The sequence below is a fragment of the Epinephelus lanceolatus genome, chromosome 15 (genome assembly GCF_041903045.1).
Source record: "Epinephelus lanceolatus isolate andai-2023 chromosome 15, ASM4190304v1, whole genome shotgun sequence".
Lineage (NCBI taxonomy): Eukaryota > Metazoa > Chordata > Actinopteri > Perciformes > Serranidae > Epinephelus > Epinephelus lanceolatus.
In genome coordinates, this window is record NC_135748.1 from 6,395,538 (window position 1) to 6,418,174 (window position 22,637).

At 40.8% G+C, this 22,637-nt stretch overlaps 1 protein-coding gene across 1 annotated transcript in view; it reads right to left on the reverse strand.

Moving 5' to 3' along the window:
• Positions 1 to 22,637, reverse strand: part of gabrr2a (gamma-aminobutyric acid type A receptor subunit rho2a) — a 98,518-nt gene that overhangs the window by 73,879 nt on the left and 2,002 nt on the right. The window contains 1 exon segment of the mRNA XM_033643655.2: positions 19,856 to 19,962. Coding sequence (XP_033499546.2) covers positions 19,856 to 19,962 — 107 coding nt within the window.

Consider the following 22,637-nt stretch of genomic DNA (forward strand, 5'->3'; position numbering starts at 1 on the left):
CACAAACATTATTGGTATAAACAAACCATAAACAGTAGCTAAGAACAGTTATATGTTAGATTAATCTGTTTAAAACACCTGTCGGGCCATTTCAGAGTGATAGCAGGTTCCAGTCTTGTGTTTTAAATTTAGTGGTCAGGCTATAGTCACTTCCATTTACAGTTGGATTTTGAGTTGTTCCAGCTGCGCCCTGCACCAGTCAATCCATATCGTGACATTAGCTGACCACAGCAGCATACGGATAGAGAGAGCACTTGTTTTGGATTACATAAGACATTACATGTGTTTTCAGGCCTAATTCCTAGGGAACTATATCAGAGTGTAAAACACAAATTTACCATTTACAAACTTGTTAATATTTTACATACTAGTGTTAAACATTGCAGCATAATGTATTCACTTTCATTCATTCATTTTCCATAACTGCTTATCCTCTTGGGGGTCATGGGGGTGCTGGAGCCTATCCCATCACAGGGCTGACACATAGAGACAGAAAACTATTCACGCTCACATTCACACCTGCAGGCATTTAGAGTCACCAATTAACTTAGCCTGCATGTCTTTGGACTGTGGGAGAACTAGCTAGAGAACCCAGAGAAAACCCACACTGACATGGGGAGAACAAGCACACTCTGCACAGAAGGACTTCCCCGTAGCAGGGTTTGAACCAGGAACCATCTTTCTGTGAGACTGCACTGCTAACCACTGCACCAACGTGCCACCACATTTTTTTTTGTTTTTTTTTTTTGTATTCTATTTGCTTTATATTCATATATTTCCTATTTTCCTACTCTTATTTCACTTCCTAATAATTCTCTTTATGCTGCATTTGACTTTGAGTTTTCAATGGCTCTTGTTTGGTGCACTAAGTGCTTTTTTCTGGATGAATTTCTTGCTCCCATAAATGGCCTAAATAGACCTAATTATTTATCTCCTAGTAGATATTATCTTCTTTGTAGGAGATAAACATCAGAGATTTTTCACCTTGCCCCTCAGGGCTTCTGTACATTGGGTCTCCACCAACTCCTGAGAAAAATCTCTGTCCCTTTAGCTGCTAAACTCTCCACTGTGTTAACAAGCTAGTCCCTAACTCAGAGCTTTTTTGATGAAATCAAATAAAACTGCTGCTGTTGGAAACCAAAAAAAAAAAAAGGCTCCGTAGAGCTGAGGGCATCTGCAGATTTCTCTGTGAGCTTGCAAACTTTTGTCAGTCTGGGTGTTCTTCTCAAAGTTTGACCAATTTGTCATGTGCTCATTATAAAATTGAACTCACCACTTCAACAAGAACAACACTCCAATTTTAATCTCAAACTAAATGCACACAAAAGCAAAAGTAGTCCCAGAGAAATCCTTGTGCACTGTAATGCAATACATGGTGATATAGTAAACAGTAAGAGTAAAATGTTCTCATGACCAATTGTCACAATGCACCAAAATATGAGATTAACACTCATACTGATAAGACCTTCATTCTTTTCTTTATTACAGAATTTCAAAGTACCTTCAGCAGCACTGGATGCACTTTTACAGCCAGTTTTGGGCCTCTTTTCATTTCTGTGTCTGTTCCTCAGTTAGGACAAAGTGTCATTTGCGGGGTAACAGCTGCCTGATGGCGTAACAGATTGGTGCCTGTGCTAATCTAAGCTGTAAGCAGGAGGAACCGCTGCCAGCTTAATCTGCTCATCTCTGCTGGAGTGGGGCCTGCCATGCAGCAAGGCAGAGGTAGGCTATGCTAACACTGTAAGCAAGCTGAATTAGACTGGGTGCAGCTAGCGAACTAAAGCTATACTCCAGTCACCTCAAATTAAGCCGATATCTCCAGATGGTATCTGGGTGCTACTGACCCAACCATCAGTGAACACTGCTTAAAGCTTTAGCTACAAAAAGAGGAAACAAAAAACTGGTGGTTATTATTGTGACGTTCCCCTGAGCTCATGTCCCCTCACAGATGACACACAGGGATAGCATGTCACTTTGGTGATCGGGGATAAAGCAAATGACACATTTCTGCTGCTCATGACATTTAATAAGCTGAATGTCCTCTCCTGCCAATAGAAAATATCATTGAATTATGCACACATTTAAACGTGACGGTATTTAATTTGGTTTTACATAATAATAAAGCAGTGAGCCTTAATTAATAGATTATTACAGTTCCCTTTGATGTAGCAAGCTTGATACAATCTTCTAATTGAATCTCCACACTCTTGACTTCAAACTATGGCAGCGGTAGCAGTCATAGCCCTGATGTTTGGTGGATGTCATGCCATGTTATTTTAAGAATTGTGGGGGATGATATTTAATCACTTCATTTGGAGGTTTTAAGAGCCTCTAAATGGAATATAAAATTGCTATAGCTTTCTGTGCATTTCACTGGTGCATCAGTGGCCTTTGAACCTTTTCATCAAGACTAAAAGATAAGAAACTGCTCAGTGGCAAAGCTCCCAGAGTGGGGGTGCAGCAGGGAATCCCTGGAAAAGACCCACAGCTTTGTTGTCTTCCACTGGATAATTTAGGAGGGAAACAGTGCTTAACTTTCCTGTCCTGGTTTTACCTTCTTTATAAAGCCTGTATTCCTCAAGGTCCAGTTTACTGCCAGTTATTATCATAATCACAGCCACTGTCTTTTGGCCTTCAGTCATACTCTAATATACAGTTGCCCAGTTGCCAGAAGTAATGTTGGAATGTTTCCCCAGCCACCAATATATTGCATTTGCAAGACTCATATGTATCTTATCAGTATTTTTAAAGTGATGTATTACATGAGCTGGCTTTGCAATCCAGGGGTGGAGGAAAGGGTGGATGGCGTGACACCTACGCGAGATGCTGGCCAAGCTGCAGACCACTGTTCAAGATCAACAACAAACTGACGGTGATTTAGTGAGTCATTGCTTTAGTTTCTGCCGGAATCGAGGCATAAAAAGTGTTTTTTGTTTTTACCAAGAAAAAGGGATTGTGCCCCCAAACCAGGTATTTTAAACCAAAACATGATCTTTTCCAGACCATAACCAAATGTTTTTTTGTGCATAAACCGGACCACACATTAACCACAGCATTGTTGAAATGTAAGGTTTCAATGGATCCACTACATAGAAATGTGCAAATGTGATGTATATGGTGACTGGTTTATTAATACAATTTAAACATCTGACATTTTGGCTTAAAAAGTTAACACAGAGAGCAGAAATAGAATGCGACATTTTGAGATCTGTTCAGGAAGTTAAAGCTCAGTTGAGACCAAAGATTTGTGATGAGAGGAAACTGTTTTCGAATGTTGCATAAAAAAAATGGCTGGTTTCATAACATAAGGCCGGTTACCTGTTTCTACAGCCACGTGGCTTGTGGTCAAGTCAAAATGACCACAGACGGCTTGTTAGCTTGCCACGTCAGGTGCTCTGTCCCCCGCCGAGCCCTGTTTCTGTCCTCATGGTGTGTCGATGTCGGACAGTGGGTCGCTGCTGCTGCTCACTGTATGTGTTTATGCCCCCTCACACACATTCTCACTGACTGATTGATTAGTACTGGTACAGTCCATCTGATGCTCGTTTTTTTTTTGTGTTGTTGTTGCTGTTTCATCACTACTACAAATGCAACTGTAGCCACTATCTCACCATCATTATCCTTATTCATATTTTACAAAGCTACAAATTATATTCAGCCACAAAATAAGTCTGAAAAGCTTGAAATCAGAACAAAGTACAGAGAGATGTTGCATAGAGATGATACACTGTTTCATCTAGTTGCATTGGTGTGAAACGGCAGGTTTTTAAAACGTTGCAGAACGGCACATTGCAAGTTGGTGCCTGTTTCAACTTGTCCCGTCGTTAATCTTTGGCCTGAACTGGACATTAGATCATTTAGAATTACATCAACATTTGTAATGACACAAATGACCAAAAATCCAGCTTGAAACACTGTGCAACAGTAGGCTATGTAACGTGGTTCACTTCAAAAGACATTCCAGCTTTTTCTTGCTAAATATTTTAGCTTTTTCTGGCCTTCAACAAAGACCACTTGAATTTTAAGTGCTGTTCCACTAGCTTCTCTAACTCAATATACTCACTGAGGCTTTGTTTAATTAGACATTCTGAAATGGTGAAACATGTTCCTACAGTTATTATGTCTGATCTCATTGTGGCTATTCGACTCTATCATGGACTTGCCTCTTCTGGTGAGATGATGACATTATCTGTAATAATCTGGGGCAGAGTCCAAGGGGTATCCGAGGGGGATGGGTATATATATATATATATATATATTACTAAATATTTTAATTATTATATTGAAATGTATTGAAAAAATATTGAAATCATTATATTAAATGATAATATTAGGTAATATATAAATAATTTTTCATATTTCTTTATATCTTAACTACTAGTGTTAAACAATGTAGCATGATAAACATTTTATTGATTTTATTTTTAATGCATATTTTCATTTCTATTTTATTTAATTGCTTCATCTTTACATACTTCTATTTCATAATCTTATTCTTACTTCTTATTGTAAATATTTACACCCGTTACCCCTCGGATACCCATGGGTACCTGACCTGGTGCAGGACTCTGCCTCAGTGGGCGGGCAGCAGGTGAGAACAAAAATATCATTTTTTATTTTTCAGAATAAGACAAATGAAAAAGTCAGTGACACAAGTTGAACCTTTGACTCTGTTGTCACATTCATCTCCAATGTGGAGGACTCCAGCGATTAAAATTTGCAGCCTGAGGATAAGTAGCAGCCTACATCGACTTCAAGACACCCGAGGAGGATCCTTTTGAGGTTTTATGGTGGTGGAAGGAGAATGCTAAAATATTTCCTAACCTGGCAGTGCATTGTGCAGAATTCTTTTCACCATCCTTGCATCAAGCGCAGCCAGTGAAAGAGACTTTTCCTTTGCTGGATTTATAATTCAAGAACGGAGAGCCCAGCTTAATGTGAGTGGCTGTAGCCTGTGTGTTTTACTATGAGTGCAAGTCGAGTCACGGGACTTTTATTAATGGGTGTGGGCAGGTGCAGCTTTGACTAAGACATAATGACGGGTAACAGAAACTGGTACTGAGCTTTACAGGTATGATTGGGTGTGGGTTTTCAAAAAGGGACCCATCCCTCAGGTACTCTGGTCTAGGGCTTGTGGGAAATGTCTTTTTGCATCCATTGGTTTGTGGATTCCCATTTCGATTCCTCCAGCTTGGCATTACAGCCGTTGGCATCTTGGTTCTTTGGATCCAGTAGTGACCATATTTGTGTAAGAGGGCTGGAGCTGTGGAGGAGCGAGGGGTGGATCTGAATGAGAGGCCGAGGACACTGTCACTCGATGTGTCTCGCCCATAATCATGCATAACTTTAAAGGGCCAGTGTGTAATATTTGGCATGGTTTATTGTCAAATCTGAATCTGAATCTGAATATTCTACCCATTAATATGTTTATACAAGTGTATAATCACTATAAAATAAAATTCGTTTGGTTTTCGTAGCCTTATAAGTATGCTTTTATATTTATATAGTATAGCAAGGGCCTTGCTTTAGAGAGGTCGCCATCTTGCGCCACCATGTATGTACGGCAGCCCTAGCGGACAATCCAGCCAGCCAGAGAACGCGTTTCGCATGTATAAATAAACCAACGAAGAAGACAGCAGAAAGAAGGAAGAAGGAGGAGGAAACAGCAGAGAGTGTTAGTAGTTCATCGATAGAGAGTAGTGAAAAGTTTTTTTAGTTATAAAGTTTGTGAATGGACCACACTTACCACGCAACAGGAGAGAATGAACCCGAACCGTCATCTGCGAGGAAAAGAAGACGCAACTTCACTCCTTGTGATGCACTCTCTGCTGCGCTTTTCCTCCTGATGATATATCTCCCCAACGATGGTAGCATCGAATCCCATTCTGTGCAGCAAAATGGGAGCGGAGGATTCAGCCTCTCTTCTCACCCGCTCAGCATCCAACACATGGAGTTCCTCATCTGTATGCTCCGGCTCAAACAGGTATGGCTCTGGATCTGTGTCTGCTACAAGAAACTCTTCAAAAACAGCTGAGCTCTGTTTACAGGCTACGCTGTCAGTCAGTGTGCGGGCTGGAGATTGGTGGAGCAGAGAGGGGGAGGGGGTCCCCGCTTGGTATTGTAAATGAGTACGTGTGTATGGAGTGTGTGTGTTACGCTAGAAGAGTCAGAGTTTGGGACGGAGTCTTTTACCGCCTGGAGTGTTACCAGAGTTTTTCGAGTGCTCAAATAAACTGGCCTTTTTCCCGAACGCTCCTCTGGTCTCCTGCTCGTGAGTGATTCATTACAATATCGTAACATGGTTTAGATTTCTAAATAAACATTCACCTCGTTGCTAGATAGACCTACTCCTGAAAAACTCTGTCTGCGCAAGGGTTTTTGTCCCTACGAGGCCACCGTCATTTAGGGGTGAGCGAGTGAGCCCTGCAATCTAGAATTTGACCACTGATGTCACTGTTTTCAACCCATTGGCCCTTTAAGCCTTTATAAAAATGTAAACAGTTGAGTTATTTAAAAATTCACTCTCCATATAGTTCTCATGAAGAGGTAAACCAGACCAAAACCTTTTTTTGTACCAGGCTGTAAAAATGTTATTTCTGCTGTAAAGTTTTAACATGTGGATCAATGGAAATTGACTGGCTTCTAGAGCCAGCCTACAGTGGCCATTCAGAGGACTGCAGTTTTGTCAATTCTGTGTTGCCTTCTTTTTTTAACCCTGGAGGTTGCTGGTTGGGTTTTTGCAAAACATCTACTGTCCTAACAGCAACAGTCACAAATTTACATTAGCTTTCATTGTTCCTGGCTATGTAACAAATACAAGTCTAATAGTCACTCTTGTTTTAGCTTATTGCACGACTCTTGTCTCTTTACCTGCTAAATGCTCCACTTTGTTTACCACCTGAGAGCTAACTTTGTCTGCTGTTTCATGCTAAGCTATGCAAGTAGGTTTATCAGGGCTCTCTGCCAAAACTAAGCACTTAATTTTATTTCCTCCTTGGGGAAATTAATTTTTTTATTCCATTATTTTCATCTTTTACACACACACACACACACACACACACACACAAATGAATGTAGAGAGCTGTCAGAATGATAAAGCTGCCGCAGCACAGCATCTCGAGCAATTGGGGTTTGGTACTTTGCTCAAAGGAACAATGGCGGTGTCTGGGAGGTAAACTAGCACCACTGCAGCTACTAGCCCACAATTTGTAAAATGCTCTGCCAAAAACTTTTGAGATCTCAGCAGAACTGTAGAGTTGTTGATAATTCCCTATGGGTGTCTCATGATGAGTGACTTCTTTCACATCACACTTAGGGCACTAGCAACGCTTTCACAGTTTGGTGTTTCATGACCTTTTTGCAATTTGCTTTGTACGTCAACGTCTATGTTTTTTCCCCACGTTAAAGTGTTTTTTTGGGGAGTTTTTCCTTATCTCCTGCGAGGGTCCAAAGGACAGAGGGATGTCGTGTACTGTAAAGCCCTCTGAGGCAAATTGTGATTTGTGATATTGGGCTTTATAAATAAAATTGATTGATATGTGGTAGTTTGGTGCTCAGTGCAGAGTGCACAGTGCATCGATGAGAGGGAAAAACAGACAGTTGGTAGGTGGGTCGTTCACATTCCATGGTGTCTGTTTCTGGAGCGAAGCAACTCCATAGCCACTTGGGTCATTTTTAAAAATAGTAGCAAACTTAATAACTGCAACAAATATGCAGTAATAATGGAATAATACTTAAAGACCCTATATAATGCTCAATTTCAGACAACCAAAAAAAAAGACATTGAAATCTGACTTTGTACCATATGGGACCTTTTAACAGTGAACAATTTAACCAAACACTCTCTAAACACTCTGTGTTTAAATCAGCATAAAACATATTGTTGAATGAAGTTAAAGCAGAAACATTGGCAAATCAGTTGTTACTTGGCTAAAGATTAATATGGTTGAGTCTTGGCATATCTGTTGTCCACTGTTGCTTTATGCTGTATGAAGGCACAGACAGTACAAATCTGTCTGAAGGCAGTAGGACACGTATGTTGGCAGTTCTGTAGCCTCAGAGGTGCCTTAGCAGAGTGCAGTGCCATTACGTGCGGATGTTTGCTGTGTTTCTCTTCAATAAATCACATTCAAACAACACCAGGCTGCTCCAGAATAAACACACACACCTCTACATACGTCAGACGGCTCTGTTGAAACTTGGTATTTCTTTTTATGCAGGATACGTTGGATTAGCAGACATCATCAATCCTCTGCGTCACAGCCTCTTTTCCTTTATTTTTTTTTCTTGAAATGTATTATTGTGCAAACACTACTCTCCAACAACCACCAACTTTCACCCGGGAGGCTGGTGCTTGCTTCCCATGTGAATGTTAAGCCAAACCCTGATCCTTCTCTCTAAACCCAACCTCGTACTTTTATTGCTTCAACCCAACCACGTGCATTTGTTGTCAAAGGAAAAAAACGTCAAGTCACGGTCTTATACTGACGAAGTGCATTTATTTTGACAGAGACTGTATGCAAACTGTACATTTCCTGTGAAAATGGAAGTATATTTCGAAAACAGACAATGCATGTAACAGGCTGAAGTTGACATGGCGTCACTCAGGGTACCTTGCATGTCACATCTCAACGTGGAAAGTCCATGACCAAACATCAATATAGGTTGGAGTGAGAATGTGTTGGCCAAATGGATTAAATCCTGATAGTGAAATGAGTCATTTTGTGGGGGTTGTGATACTCGAAAAAATGTATCCACTGATTTATTGACATCTCTCTCTCTCCATGTAAGTCAATGGGAAAAAGTCTTTTTGGGCGGCATGGCATCGCTGACGGACCCAGGAGCTGTAATTCCACTGATGGCCACTACGAAAATTGACTTCAAAGTCCAGCACACTTCCTGGAGGCCTGCAGATTTGTGGTGTTGTGTGTTCACGTTGTACCACTCTGCTACTTTTTATTAGAAATTTATTTGCTTGAGTAGCATCTTTCCATTTGTTGAGCTGTTGTCATCATACGTCAACGCAATTGGCTGAGTTGAATCTCAACTATGACACCAGTGATGTGACTGGCTGAGTGTATTTAATAATTACCACATTCTGATCTACAGTGTCTTATATGCCAAGACCTATCACTTAGCACTTGTCGTTGCACTTGTACGATTAAAATACGATTAGAGTCACCTGCACTAATGTGAAAAGGTCACAGCTTTTTGGGTCAAATAAAAAAAGTTACTCACTGGACCATATGAGACAGTTTGTGTTTTTTTTTTCTTTTCTTTTTTTCTTTGCAAGGCTCTAGACAGACCTTCCTCACTGAAACCAGCAATGTGGCTTCAAGGGCTGTGATAAAAATACTATAATAAAGTACTAGGCAGCATGAAACAACCCCACCTGACTTTGTGACCTTCAGTAAATCCGCAACATTGCTAAGCCACCACATTTTCTGAAAAGCACACAGTGGCTTTGATATACAGTTAACAGATCATAACATGACTCGCTCCGAGCCCATACATCAAATGATCTGGCCGATGGGCTTTCTGTCTCTTTCCCTTCAGCATGGATTAACAACAAGCTTAATGTGTTATCTTACCGAGGATTAAGAGCAATAATACACCCCACACGTTAGCCACACTCACCCCCCTCTGTCCACTGAAAGGCATGCCGCAGCTGACTCTGATCTGCATCTGTTTGAAAGTGTATGTCTACAACCACGTACATATGTAACAGTCTTACTGTGCATACAGTATGTACTCATCAGTATTACTGATTGTGACATCAAGGGGTATCTAAGCTTCAGCTTGCATTACAAACTGGGGGTGTGAGATTAGTTTCATAGGCAGGGTGGGATGAATGAAAAAATGCTATTGACTGAATCAGTAGAATCTCAGGAGTTTCACAGCTATGGAAGTAAAATACTAAATTGCTTGAGAGAACCTTTAAAGGGATAGTTTGGATTTTTTAAAGTGTGGTTGTATGATAGCCTGAGTGTCAGACTGAAGCTCCCAGAACCTTCAGTCTGACATTGCCTCCATTGAAGGCGATTTACAAGGGGGAGGGAATTTGATTTTTCCCTAACCAATCAGTAGAGATCAACAACTCACCCAGAATCTGACGTCATTAGTATCCATGCCTCGGGGGTGCCGAAAACAAGCAAGCATTGCCTGTTTAAAATGTCTCCGTCGTCGTGCACGCCCAGCTGCATTGCCGTTAAATCCAGTTTAGCAGCTTCCTTAATTTAGTCCTCCATTAACGCGAGTAGTGGCGAAATACCTCGATAGCATCGTTAATGTGGTCTGTAGGATCTGTAGCGGTCACCATTGTTGCTATCCTCACCGAGGATATCCTCCCACCGACGTACAGCTTGACATCAGCGTGGCACTGATTGGCTAATCGCTAGACCCGCCCCCACCCCCGGCATTCATTGGTCCTTCCATCGTTTGGACAAGATAAATCTCAAATTCATTGCAGTATGCCAGACCAGAGATGCAAGCCTACTCAGCTGAGTGAACGGGGTCTATGGTCTGGAACCAGGCTTGTTGTATGAGGCACTTAACCATAGGCAGTGTATTACATACTGTAGATGTCAGTTGGCATGTGCCCAAGTTGGAGAGGTGGCGGTAGTAGCGTCACAGAAGCTAACTAATGAACTGCTATGGAGAGGTCAGCAGCAATAAGCATTTTAGCAACTTAAAAAGAGTCGCACCAAAAAAAGACAGCAAGCAATAATGGGGAGGCCATTACCAGCTTCAGTTCCACATCTATGATTTCATCAAATCATCAGACTGACGAAAACAGTAATTTTCTGTTGGTCTACTGCTGCCTCGATCAATTAGTCAGTGTTATTAAAGTGGCTTTGTTGAATCTGAACTAACCCTTTAACCACACAATAGCATGAACAAACTAAGTAACTTGAGCAATGGTAAATAACTATGTTTCTCTATGGAATCGGGCTTGGAGGAGAGCCATATAACAGCTTCAGTTCCCTGTTGGAAATCACTGTCTAACAGAAAAGTGGATTTTTAAAGGTGCCTAAAACATTTTTGTTGCTTTTTCCTTTCCATAGCAGTACATTGTTTAGCTTCTGTGTTGGTGCTCCAGCCTGCTTCTCCAAACTGGGGGCATGCTGACTGACTGATTTTAAGTAATAATAAAACTATCCCTTTAATAGGCCTTTTTCACAGCTGACATGTTGCCTTGTTACAGTAGAAAAAGCTCAGGTATATATAACAACATTAAGGATGGCTCTGTTCCATGCAAGTATTCCAGTGAGAGCATTTAGGATACCATGGATCTGAAACTCAAGCATCTAGATGGAATTTACCCAAATAGCCTCATTATTTACACCTGTGCTTTTCCTGCTGTGACAAGTCAAAATGAAATTGAGATTCTGCCTTTTTTGGGGGCTGTACTCAAGTGAAAGCAAAAAAGGAATTTCAAGAGGAGCTAAAGCCATGAATCTAAGCCATAGACCTAAAGTAGGTCCTGAGGATGGAAATATTCATCATCAGCTGTCTAACACTTTAATCCAGAGCAAGATGTCTTGAAAACTGCCTTACTAGATAGTCATCAAATTTTGTACTGACATTCATAGTCCGCTAAAGAAAAATCTGAATTACTCTGGTAGCTCCCTGTCCTTTCAACTGTGGCATTTTATGCATTTTATGTCAGCAACTACTGACTGGCTGCATATGTTGTCAGCTATGTTGCCGATTCCTGATTCGCCTCAATTGGATTTTAATTTCTGGGTACGAGGCAGGGCACTACAGAGTCCAGACTGATATAGAGAGAAAAACAGAATGTTGAGCTCACATCATCAGGACGGTCTTACCAGGCCAGTGTTTCCCATTAATTAACGAAACTATGGCGGCCCGCCATAGTTTAATTTGACCCGCCATAGTTTCTAAATAAAAGATTTAGGCTGCCGAAAGTATTGACTTCTCATGATATAAATAATATCTCGAACGCCGTAGCGTTTTGTGCTGATGTGCTCAGGCTGTCAGATCCAGCGCTCGACAGTGCGAGCGTTTCACTCGACTAAAAATACGTGTGTGCGAACTGTAAAAAATATTTAGGGGCACATGTGCGCATAAAAAAAATCAGCCAAAGCAGCCTATATTTTTGTCAATAAAAATATATGATAATCTAACTGCAAATGTTGGAGGAACTCCAGCCGCCTTCCCTCTTCCCTCTTCCCCGTGTGACATGGTTATGGGCGGTTTTCCAAGCCACTGTCAGCACAATGAATATAAGTCCCACTGTCGGCAGCGTGGAAATAAGTCAAAGGGCTCTAGTTTCCCGACGCAGCGCAGGGTGGCGAACCCCGCGCAGAGCTAGTTTCAAGCAGCGCAACCCGAGGCACACTCAGTTTGGTAGTTTGGCAGACCGAGGTGCGCTGAGATGGGTGTGGCGGTGCAGCAGGGGGAGGTGTCGACAGATCCAGCTTGGCGCAGTGACAGTTTCGTGCCAAAAGGCTTTGCCGAAGGTGCACTAAAAGCTCACCATCTGAAACCAGGTCTACTGTCAGCACAGGCGGAGTGCAGCTGGTGTAAGCCGAAGTTTGGCTGACCGGCGGACAGTGCGCACACGTCACCAAAACCTCACAGGCAGGTTTCCAGAATATCAGGCACATTAACGATGCAATAAATACCCAAAAAACCACTAATCAATGCAACTATCTGCAATCAGCACATAAATGTATCTCTATATCGACTGTCCCGTCACATCTGATGTCAGATCAAAGGGGATTGGCACCGTTTGGCACGTTTGGCACGCGTAATGGAAACCCAACCTGATTTGATTAACACAGCTGCAAACTAATGAGTTCACATCCCTCTCAGCCAACCACAAACAGCCACAGCATCAGATAGGGAGTATATATTCAGCATCTGTCATCTTAGAAAAGTCAAAAGAAAAGAAACAGAGTGAGACTGCAAGAGAGAAAGAGAGAGCGCACGCACGAGAGAAACGCATCATTGATTTACAGTTGTGGTGACCTCCTCCCAGGCTACCTTTGCATCATCAGCCCGTGGAGGTCTGCTCGCAGTTCCGTATATTCGGACACTGCGAGCTTGGACCTCCCGGACCAAAACATCAGTTTCCTCCTGGGAGAAGTTTGGCCGTCTGACGCTGCTGCTCTCTTCTGCCATGGCGAATTGAGTAAACTCTCATTACGCCTTCGCACGGCGCATTTAAGGGCGAGGAGAGGGGCTCATTTGATTGGTGTGATGTGTGTAAAACCCACTCCACGCCTTCTCTCCTCCCTCTTTCCAACTTGCGCAGGTAGGAGGGACGGAGGTAGGACAGACGAGTAGCTGTGCCAGTGCGCACGGTGTGCCAAACTTGCAAAATCCGCCTGGCCACACCCAGTTGGCGAAGAGCAGGTGCGTTGCGCCCCCGCCTCGCCTGGTCTGCGAAACTAGAGCCCAAAGTGTGGAAAAGAGGGACCGGGAAAAGCGGCGGACCTCCGGGGAAGCCTGCTCTGTTCTACCCGCAGTTAGGGACCGTTCGCCACGGTACTGCTGCTGGGCAGGGTGGAAATAAGTCCTGCAGAGTTACAGAGGACCTGGAGAATATTTTAGGATAGTAATAATATTATATAAGATAATCATATTGCAAAGTTAATATAAGATAATAACATTAAAGACAAAATTAAATTGCAATACTTTTTGTAAAGCTTGATGATTTTACCTTTCTGTACATTTTGTATACAAATTCATTTCAATGTTCACCCCCCCACCCCCCACCCCCCCCATAGTTTCCCAAAATCCTGTGGGAAACACTGCAGGCTATACATTGGTCTTATATTTACATAGCGAAAACACATTCCTGACAGTGTCCTGGCTGTGAATCTCCTCTGCCATTGGTGTGTGGCAGGTTCACTGCACACACTTTCTACTAAATCTCATTATGGGAAATGCATGCCTCACATGAATTTCACACCTTTTCCTAACAGCAAGCGAGCATCACTTTCTGTCCACACCAAATGCTTTATGTATGCACCTCTTTAATGTCAATGCACTTTTATTAATATTTAAGTGATATTTAAAGGAAACAACATGAGCTGCATCACTCGCAGGACAGGGGTCAGCGATCTTGACTATAAAAAAACAAAAGGAAGTGGCCTTTTTTTTTTTTTTTTTTTTTTTTAAATCTGACTGAAGCCGCAATGCATATTTGTTCTTTATAGTGATGGCAACACAGCTTATTTAATCTAAATTAGCCTGAAAATATTCATAATCAGTGTAAATGAGCATTCATTAACATGTTTTACAACAAAGTAGCCACTCTGCAGTGAGCTATTTATGAATATTTGGTACGTAAACTTTGCAGCGTTAGTCATGAAAGCAAACAAATCTGTCCACTCACTATGAAATTCTCTATTTTCCTCTGAGACATCTTCTTTTTTGGATTTGGAATCAATAGCTAGCCTCACTAAGGAGACTCAAGACTAGCCATCACTATTGTCATTTAGCAAATTTTAGGAAAAGGCGCTAGGCTGTAGATGTATGACAAATATAGCTGACTCGATATTAAAACCTTTTTTTGTTTTTAATCCAGTGTATAGGCTACACATTTAAACAACTGGAAAATGTAAGAATTAAAGGCTACAACACTGATGAATGAAAATTAAAATGTTAAAAAATAACTGTAACTCATTTCCATAAATTTTTTTTGTCAAAGTCATAGGGAGCCACTGGAGAAGCCCCATGTGGCTCCTGAGCTGCAGGTTGCCTACCCCTGAGTTAGGACATTCCAGTAGAAAACAATGTACTAATGTCCGGTCACATTACAACACCAACACAAAGGACGAGTTAGAGCAAATTAAACACAAAACAAATAAAGTAATCCCTTCAAGTAATCTATTTTTAAAGACAGTAACTGTATTCAGAATGCTGGCAATTTAAACTAGCAGAATACAGTTACTTATATTTTGTATTTTAAATATGTAACACTGTTAGTATTAGATCATTTCCCAACCCTGAATACTCGTGAAATGTAACCGAACAGGTAATGCTGTGGGTGGGCATTTTTCAATTAATTCATCCTTTTTTTGGCTATCAGATTAATAATAACAATATCAACAAAGAAAGGGTGTGACCAATCATGTGCTGGTGCGACAAACTAATAAAAATGTTGATAGCATCAGTGCTACCAGTAGAAAAGTAAACATGGAGCCCTGAAAAGAAAACATAACAAGCAAACAGTAATATTCTTCTTAAGACCAAATTGCAATCACTTTGAGTTTGACTTCCAAATAAAGTGATATAGAGAATCTGGGTAAAGTGTAGGCTTGTTTAAGACTAAATGCTTGTTTTTCTTGTGTTTCTTGAGTATATTTTAGCAATGTTGCCCAATTCAAAGATCTCAGTCACAACATGAGTACAGTGTTATCATGACTGATAAATCTGATGCTGGCAGCTACAAAAGTAAAAACCAAGTTGTAATAATCTTTATTAAAAACAAGTAGATATACTTTCTAACATCAAGCCTCTAACTTGGATAACAACAAGCTGCTCTATGGGCTCTGAGTCTGTTATTGGCTTGCCTACAGTATGTGGAGGAAGTGGTGGGGTGTGTTTGGGGGCATTTTCAATTTTCAGCCTCTTTCATTCGGATCTGACTAAGCCAGTAGCTTACTGATCTGTTTTGGTGGAAAAACCATGTTAAAGCATTATTCAATATAAAAAAAGCTACGGGTTTAAACACATCTGGAGGGGGCAGCCCTTTCTAGGGAAACAGGATGGAGTATGAGACTCTTTATACTAATGCAACTAGAGCCCTGCATTTTCTGCTGGGACTTTGTGCCTGTACCCAGGCTATTTTTAGTCCCATTTCCACTGTGACCTCCTGCTACATGCTCTGCCTTTCTCTGAAGTAACAATCGCTCTAACAGGGGAGGAGTGATCTCGCTTAATGACGGTTACACTTCTGCTCCCAACAAGGTACAACTTCAAAAGGAAGAAGAGTCAGACGATTTATTCCCTTTCTCGCCCTATTTCAGAGCAGAGGTGTGGGTGTATCCTGGTATCCAAATATCTTCATGAAAGCCCAGTCAAGTTTTGAGTTTTGAGCAGTCCTACAAGTTTCACTTGATTGCTCAAAAGAGATACAAGAGGCAGACACTTCTAAGCATATCAACAAAGAACTAGCCTTAAGCTATGTTCTGAAGTATTTCTATGATAAAGTACTGCTATCTTTAGATTTTAACTCATGCCTTACAAAGATACCAAGACATGCAGCTTGAACACAACACTGTGAAACATCTTGTGAACTGCTGTCTTTAGATGGCACACAGAACAACACCAGTGGGATATTTCATAACTCAGGGAACAACTCCTTAATGTGTGAGCATCTATCACACTGAGAAATTTATCTTAAAAACCCAGGAGAAACATTTAGATTGTCAGCCTGGGAAAAAAGCTTCAGATCTAGTTTTTCTTGTGATCCAGCCAGCAGAACAAAAAACATGTCTGTTAAACTCAGTCCAAACAGGTGCAGGCTAAAGATGCTTCACGCTTGGAGATGATACTTTAAATTGGCGTAACATCAAAGGTCTAGCAGCCCACTCACTGGAAGAAACTGTTGGCATTGTACATCTCTGCAAACCATGAATGTTACATCTGTACAGATCATACAAATCATATCAACATTTCTAGACTGATGTTGTGTATGAGCTGACTTTGTCATCTGGAAGTGGAGAGAATGGTGGATGATGGAGACATCTATCAAGCTGCAGACCACTATTTGAGATCAACAAACAACAGAACTGATTTGTCCTTGCTGTGTTTAAAGTGGCCTTCCAGTCACCAAATGTGGGTGTTTTAGGGATCCATGGCTGTTTTTCCAGCAGGAGTAGTGCCACAAAAAGCAGTAGTTTTTTTTACTGAGACATTGCTGCATTTCCAGCGGGGATCGTGCCCTCAAAACCAGCTATCTTAAGCCAAAACATGATCATTTTGTGCCTAAACCTAACCACACATTAACCAGCACTGTCAAAACAAAAAGTTTTAACATAAAGTTGCAATGTATCAGCTATATAATGACATACAAATGTAATGTATCTGTATTTTGCAGCAATGTACGATGCCAACATTTATTCTGCTGATTGGTTGGGTTCTGGACAACAAAGACCGATCAATTATGAGACACATGGAGGCAAACGATAGATGTAATTGATAGAAATGTAGGATCCGGCACTTTTGGATCTTCCTATTTTGGCTGTAAGAATCATTATGTTTTTATTACCTTAGAATGAGCTGTTTATATCTACATACAGAGCATGTCCTCTTTCATGGAGTCTACCATGTTGTTCTACAGTAGCCCAGAACAGACAAATCAAACAGTGGCTCTTGATAGGGCCATTCATATTTTCACACTTTCACGTCAGTCACCATAGTTCTCCTACACCCTTGGCACACTTTTCGACTTATATATTAAAGCTTTTACGTTCTATTAAAGCCTACGGCCAATACAAATACTGGAATTTGAGAACTACAAAAATCTGCAGTCTGAATACAAAATATATTAACAACATAGGCTGATATATATATATATATATATTTTTTTTTTTTGTACACAAACCCAAAGCAAAAACAACCATTTTTCCCAAGGATCACTTAAATATGGTACTTTAACAGTTGTGATCAAGATATGTACTGAGAGGGAAATCTGACACTGTAAACAAGAATGTCAGTGCTCTCTGGTGTGCAAAATATGTAATGGAGACACCGTTTCTAAAGCGCATAAACACATACAGAGAGAAGCAGCAGCAGCAGCAGCAGCAGCAGCAGCAACCTACCGTCTGACACCGGCACACTATAAGGACAGAAACAGAGGGCTCAGCAGTAATGGAGCACCTGCTGCAGCAAGCGAACACGTTGTCTGCAGTCATTTTGGCTTGACCAGTGGATTTCACTACAAGCCAATTGGCTATTTAAACAGGTGACATGGTTTATGTTGTAAAACCCGTAGCTGGCGATTTGACCAGCTGAGTTGCAGGCTTGTGACACGGCTTGAGTCGAGCTCAGACCAGCCAGTTCATATTGCTGCAACTTTTCTCTGCAGCATTCTAAAACAGTTTCATCCCATTGTGCATCTTTGGTCTGAACTGGACTTAAATGACCTCAAACATGTCTTTGGCATTTCTGTACTGAGAGTCTTGTTACTTATCAGCCAACAATATATTGACAGTAAGTTAATATTGACTGATATGTCAAAGACCAATATGTGAAACAATGTGAGCAACAGTTGATTTTTTTTTTTAATTTATTGTAAAATAAATTGCAAATGAAATGAGTTTTTACTCATTTTTTTCTTTTTTTGAAAGGTGCAGTCAGTGTTTTCTATCAAATGGAAATTAAGTCTATTTTTTATATATATCTAAATAATACAGAAAAATATCATGAAAATATCATATACATTTGATATGAAGATGTCATATGTATAACATATAAACACGAAAAAAAACAAAAAAAAACACAGCTGTGTCATCAGGACCCAGCTCTTTCAGAGAGAGATATCTGACCAAAATCTCATGTCCTGCTGCTGAGATCAAACATTCGAATTTGAGCTCCACACAAATAACAGTATAAAACAAACGAACAACAAAAAAAACAACAACAACAACAACAACAACAACAAAAAAGCTGATGAATGACAGACTCTCGAGATTCTGAAAATCTGGAAGTTCATAAATCAGGACGACCAAACTTGCTGTATTAATTTTGACACTGTTCTTCCTCAAAAGACTGGCCAGACATCCACTAGCTTTTCCTAGAGCTATTAATCACATCACTGAAGGTCTTTATCAGTGAATGGAGTTTTCAATACAAGCCAGCAATTAAGCAAATGAGATGTGGTTAAAAAAAAAAAAAAAAGATCAATCTTGTTTCACAGAAATACATGAAATGACACATGGTGGAATGTAATGTGTTGAGATTCCAGCACAACAGCAGCTATGCCAATAGAAAGTCAATATAGAATCCTTTGTTGTGGTTGACCCATGAATTCCCTGGTTCAACAACGTCTCCCAATGGGCGGGGTTTCATGTTACAGCCCCTAGGACAGACATGGCTGAAGTCCGGCTCCAGGGCCAATCATGGTCCACAGACTAATTTTAAATGGCCCATGGCTTGTCTCTCAAACTGCACTATATGTGGCCTGCCACACGTTATTGGTTAATCAAGCAAGCTTGCTTTCCTTTTTTGTTCAGCTCTCGATGGCAGCACTGTCATACAGTCTCTGGACAGGCAACAAGTAGGAACTACGCAGGCAGAACTTTCCATTAAAAGATGGTAAGCAAGCAAACAAATGGTTACCTAGCAGACATTTCCTGCTAGGTAATAGACATGGCCACAGCAAAGACGAGTAATGTTGACAGCAAGATGTGCCGCTTTCAGGGGCAGTGGAAAGTTTAATAATTTTTCAGTAAAAGATGAAACTGTTGGGTTTGTCTCATTGTATGATGTGACTGAATAAAAAGCCACCTGATGAGAGAAGCAGGTGACCCGCAGGTATTTTCACATCATTTAATCTGTTCCCCAGTCAAGAAAGTTTGGACACTCCTGCCATAGGTAGTATAAAATGTGAGAAAGTCCACAATGGAGGAGGTCAAGATTGTAGAAGGGTCAAACAAACACCAGACTTTCACCCAGGAGATCACTGTTTGTGTCCTGTGAGACACTAAAATTCATCACTGGCTTCTTTTCATCTAACATACTTGAGTTTTTCATGTAGTTACGTAACGTTATGTGACTTTCATCACTTTACAACGTACATACATCCTGTACTTAACAGAAGTAGTTATCTTAATTGAAAACACAATAAAAAAATGACAGGAGAGCATTCCACACCTACCTCCAAATGCTGGCCTCATGGTAAAGTCATGATCGTCTACTTTGAGCAAATGCTCTGTCTTTGTTTTCCGAGACTTTGTCACATCTGGAGGCTTCTTTGGCAAGGAGCTGGAGGAAGATGACATTCACTGTTAGAAGTTAGGCAGCTGGTAGACTGGGGCTTGGTTCTGAACAGATAAAAAGCATCAACACCAGAGAATACTGAACCTATCTGCTGTGAGAACTGAGAACAACCTGTTTCTTTTTTCTCACCTTCAGTGTTCTATTGTGCATAACATCTGCATTCCAAACTTCCTATCACACATAAAATGTCAGCAACTGAAAGCTCACACAGAAACTCATCATTATATCACAATAGAGAAAATGCAAATGTATAGAAATGTTGAGATCAACCCCATTTTCAAGCAAAACAGTCATCCTAACTGCAGACATGCCACTCCTAAAATTGTATTTGTGCCCTTGCTTGAATGGAAAGTCGAGCTGTGGTAATTGTCAGTGTCTCTAACAGTGATGGCGGTGGAGCTGTTTAGACCACATGCTGTGTTAAATCACCTCTAAGGACAGATGAGCTTCACATGGCAATGCTCTGGCAAAGCTATGAAAGACAGATATACGTTTTCTCTACCAGCGAGCAAAGAAGAAGAGATAAATATTGTGCCCTCCATTTTGGGTTTGTATTTGTTGGAATGCAGCACATTTGGTGCAACAGACTCAGAAGTGGGAGTGACTTATATGGTTAGGGTTCCTGCAGTCAAAAGAAGTCTCACTGAGTTACTGCCATTGGCTCAGCCTGAGCACCAAGTCTTTTCATCTCCCACATTTTCTGGATTGAAGTTTGTGTTTTGCATGACAATGATTTGAAACCTATATCAATCTGATCGTTCACTAATGTTGAAGCTGTTATTATGCTCTGTAAGAATTGTTGTAATTAGCTTGCATAGAGACTTTTTTTTATCATGGCTAACACTGTGGCTTAACTCATGAGCCAAGTCAAGTTTGAGAAGTTACCATCATGTTGGCAGTTTGGCTCAAACAAGTCCTACAACATACATTTTTTGTAACAGTCCTCCCCAACAACACATGAACATTTTCAATCAGTCGGACAGCATTGATTGTGCATATCATAATTACAAAAATGATTACCAATAGCTTCTTTCTATCTAATGGCTATAGTTTGGATAGATTTAGCCACAAACAAAAAGAGTTGATGAAATATGAAAAGATGACTGAAATAGTGAAATAATCACCACAAGGCTAAGGTTACAGAAAAATTGTGGTCATGAAAAAAAATGTTTGTAGGAGATGGGAGGCAAACGGTGGTCTCTTGTGTCATGTCTAACCCTGTCTCCCAGAAATGACATTAATAAATTAAAAATTTGCAATGTTTTATAAAGAAACATATATCTATATCATTTAACAAGAAGAAAACAGTTTTAATTTAATTGACAATGTTGGAGGGAGCAATGGCCCCTTCCTTACTTACTATGCACTTACTTTTCAGTGCCCTTGTTGTACCACATCCTTCAAACTTCATTGTGATGTCCTGTAAAGTTTCATGAGCCAGTGGTGTAACGTGGTGGAGTGGACAAATGGCCCCTTCTCTACTTTCTACCCCCTACTTCTGGCCCCCACAGCACCCAAAATTGCAAAAATGTTGATACTGAACTCATCAATAAACTAGAGACCATCTTGTAATGGGATCAGTCCAGTTGTGATACATGACTAAACTAAATGTTGGCCAGGGGAAAAAAGTGGAAGGAGGTCCAATGGCCCTTTCCCCACTTTTTAGCACCATTTCTTGTACCACAACCTTCAAACCCAGGCTACATTGTGATCTCCTACGCACCTGTAAAGTTCCATGAGCCACTGATGTAAAGTGGCGGGCACATGCTTCCTTCCCTACTTCCTATCCCTCAGCTTCCATCCCCCTTGCTTGAACAACATCTATCTTCCAATTCGGCCTTCATGTGATCTCTCCTTCCAGGGTTTTCCACACATTTATTCGTGGCGACCCACCGAAATTAAAACAAACATATTTTCTATTTTTGGAACTGGATTATTCTTTAGGAGCACTGTTGGAATATGTATACCAATCGGTTGTTTGTAGCACCACACTGTTGGAGCGCAGAGCGCACTCGGGGCAGTGATGGAGCAGCAGAACAACAGGCATATTGAAAGTTAACACTTAACCTTTCAGTCTGCTGGGTCTGACATTTGCATTCACCTGCAACAGCTGCTCCTCTCTGATCTAATAAGCTCTGAATGGATCACCAGATCAGTTATCTATCCAACGAGTCCAAAACTGCTGCTAAGGAACAAGAAAACTAATGGAGAGCTTTGGCTGTGGTGCATTAATGGATCCACCAATTTAGAGAGGGATCACAGACTGATATAAAGGTATACAGGCATTTAACAGAAAACAAAAATGAAAGTTTGGTGTTGCACTTCTCCGTTATGCCAGCACTTGGTCAAGGTACAGATAAGATGTTTATTAACATTTAATCAAGAACGCAATCTTCAACAAAGTGTTGCCTAAATCTAACCACAGAGACTGGACTCTCAAACCTTAGTACACCTCCCCGCCAAAAGCCTCTCTGTTTTTTTGGCATTTGTTGAAAGAATAATACAGATTAGAGGGCCAATCTTTTTGATTCCCAGATCCTCCTAATACTGCAATAAGTCCCTCAAACTCAGCAACAAAACAGGTTTTAAGCAAGTGGCAACTTCCAGGGTTGAAAGATGAAGCCAAAGCTCAAGTTCCAAAAATCTATAGTTCCTTTAAC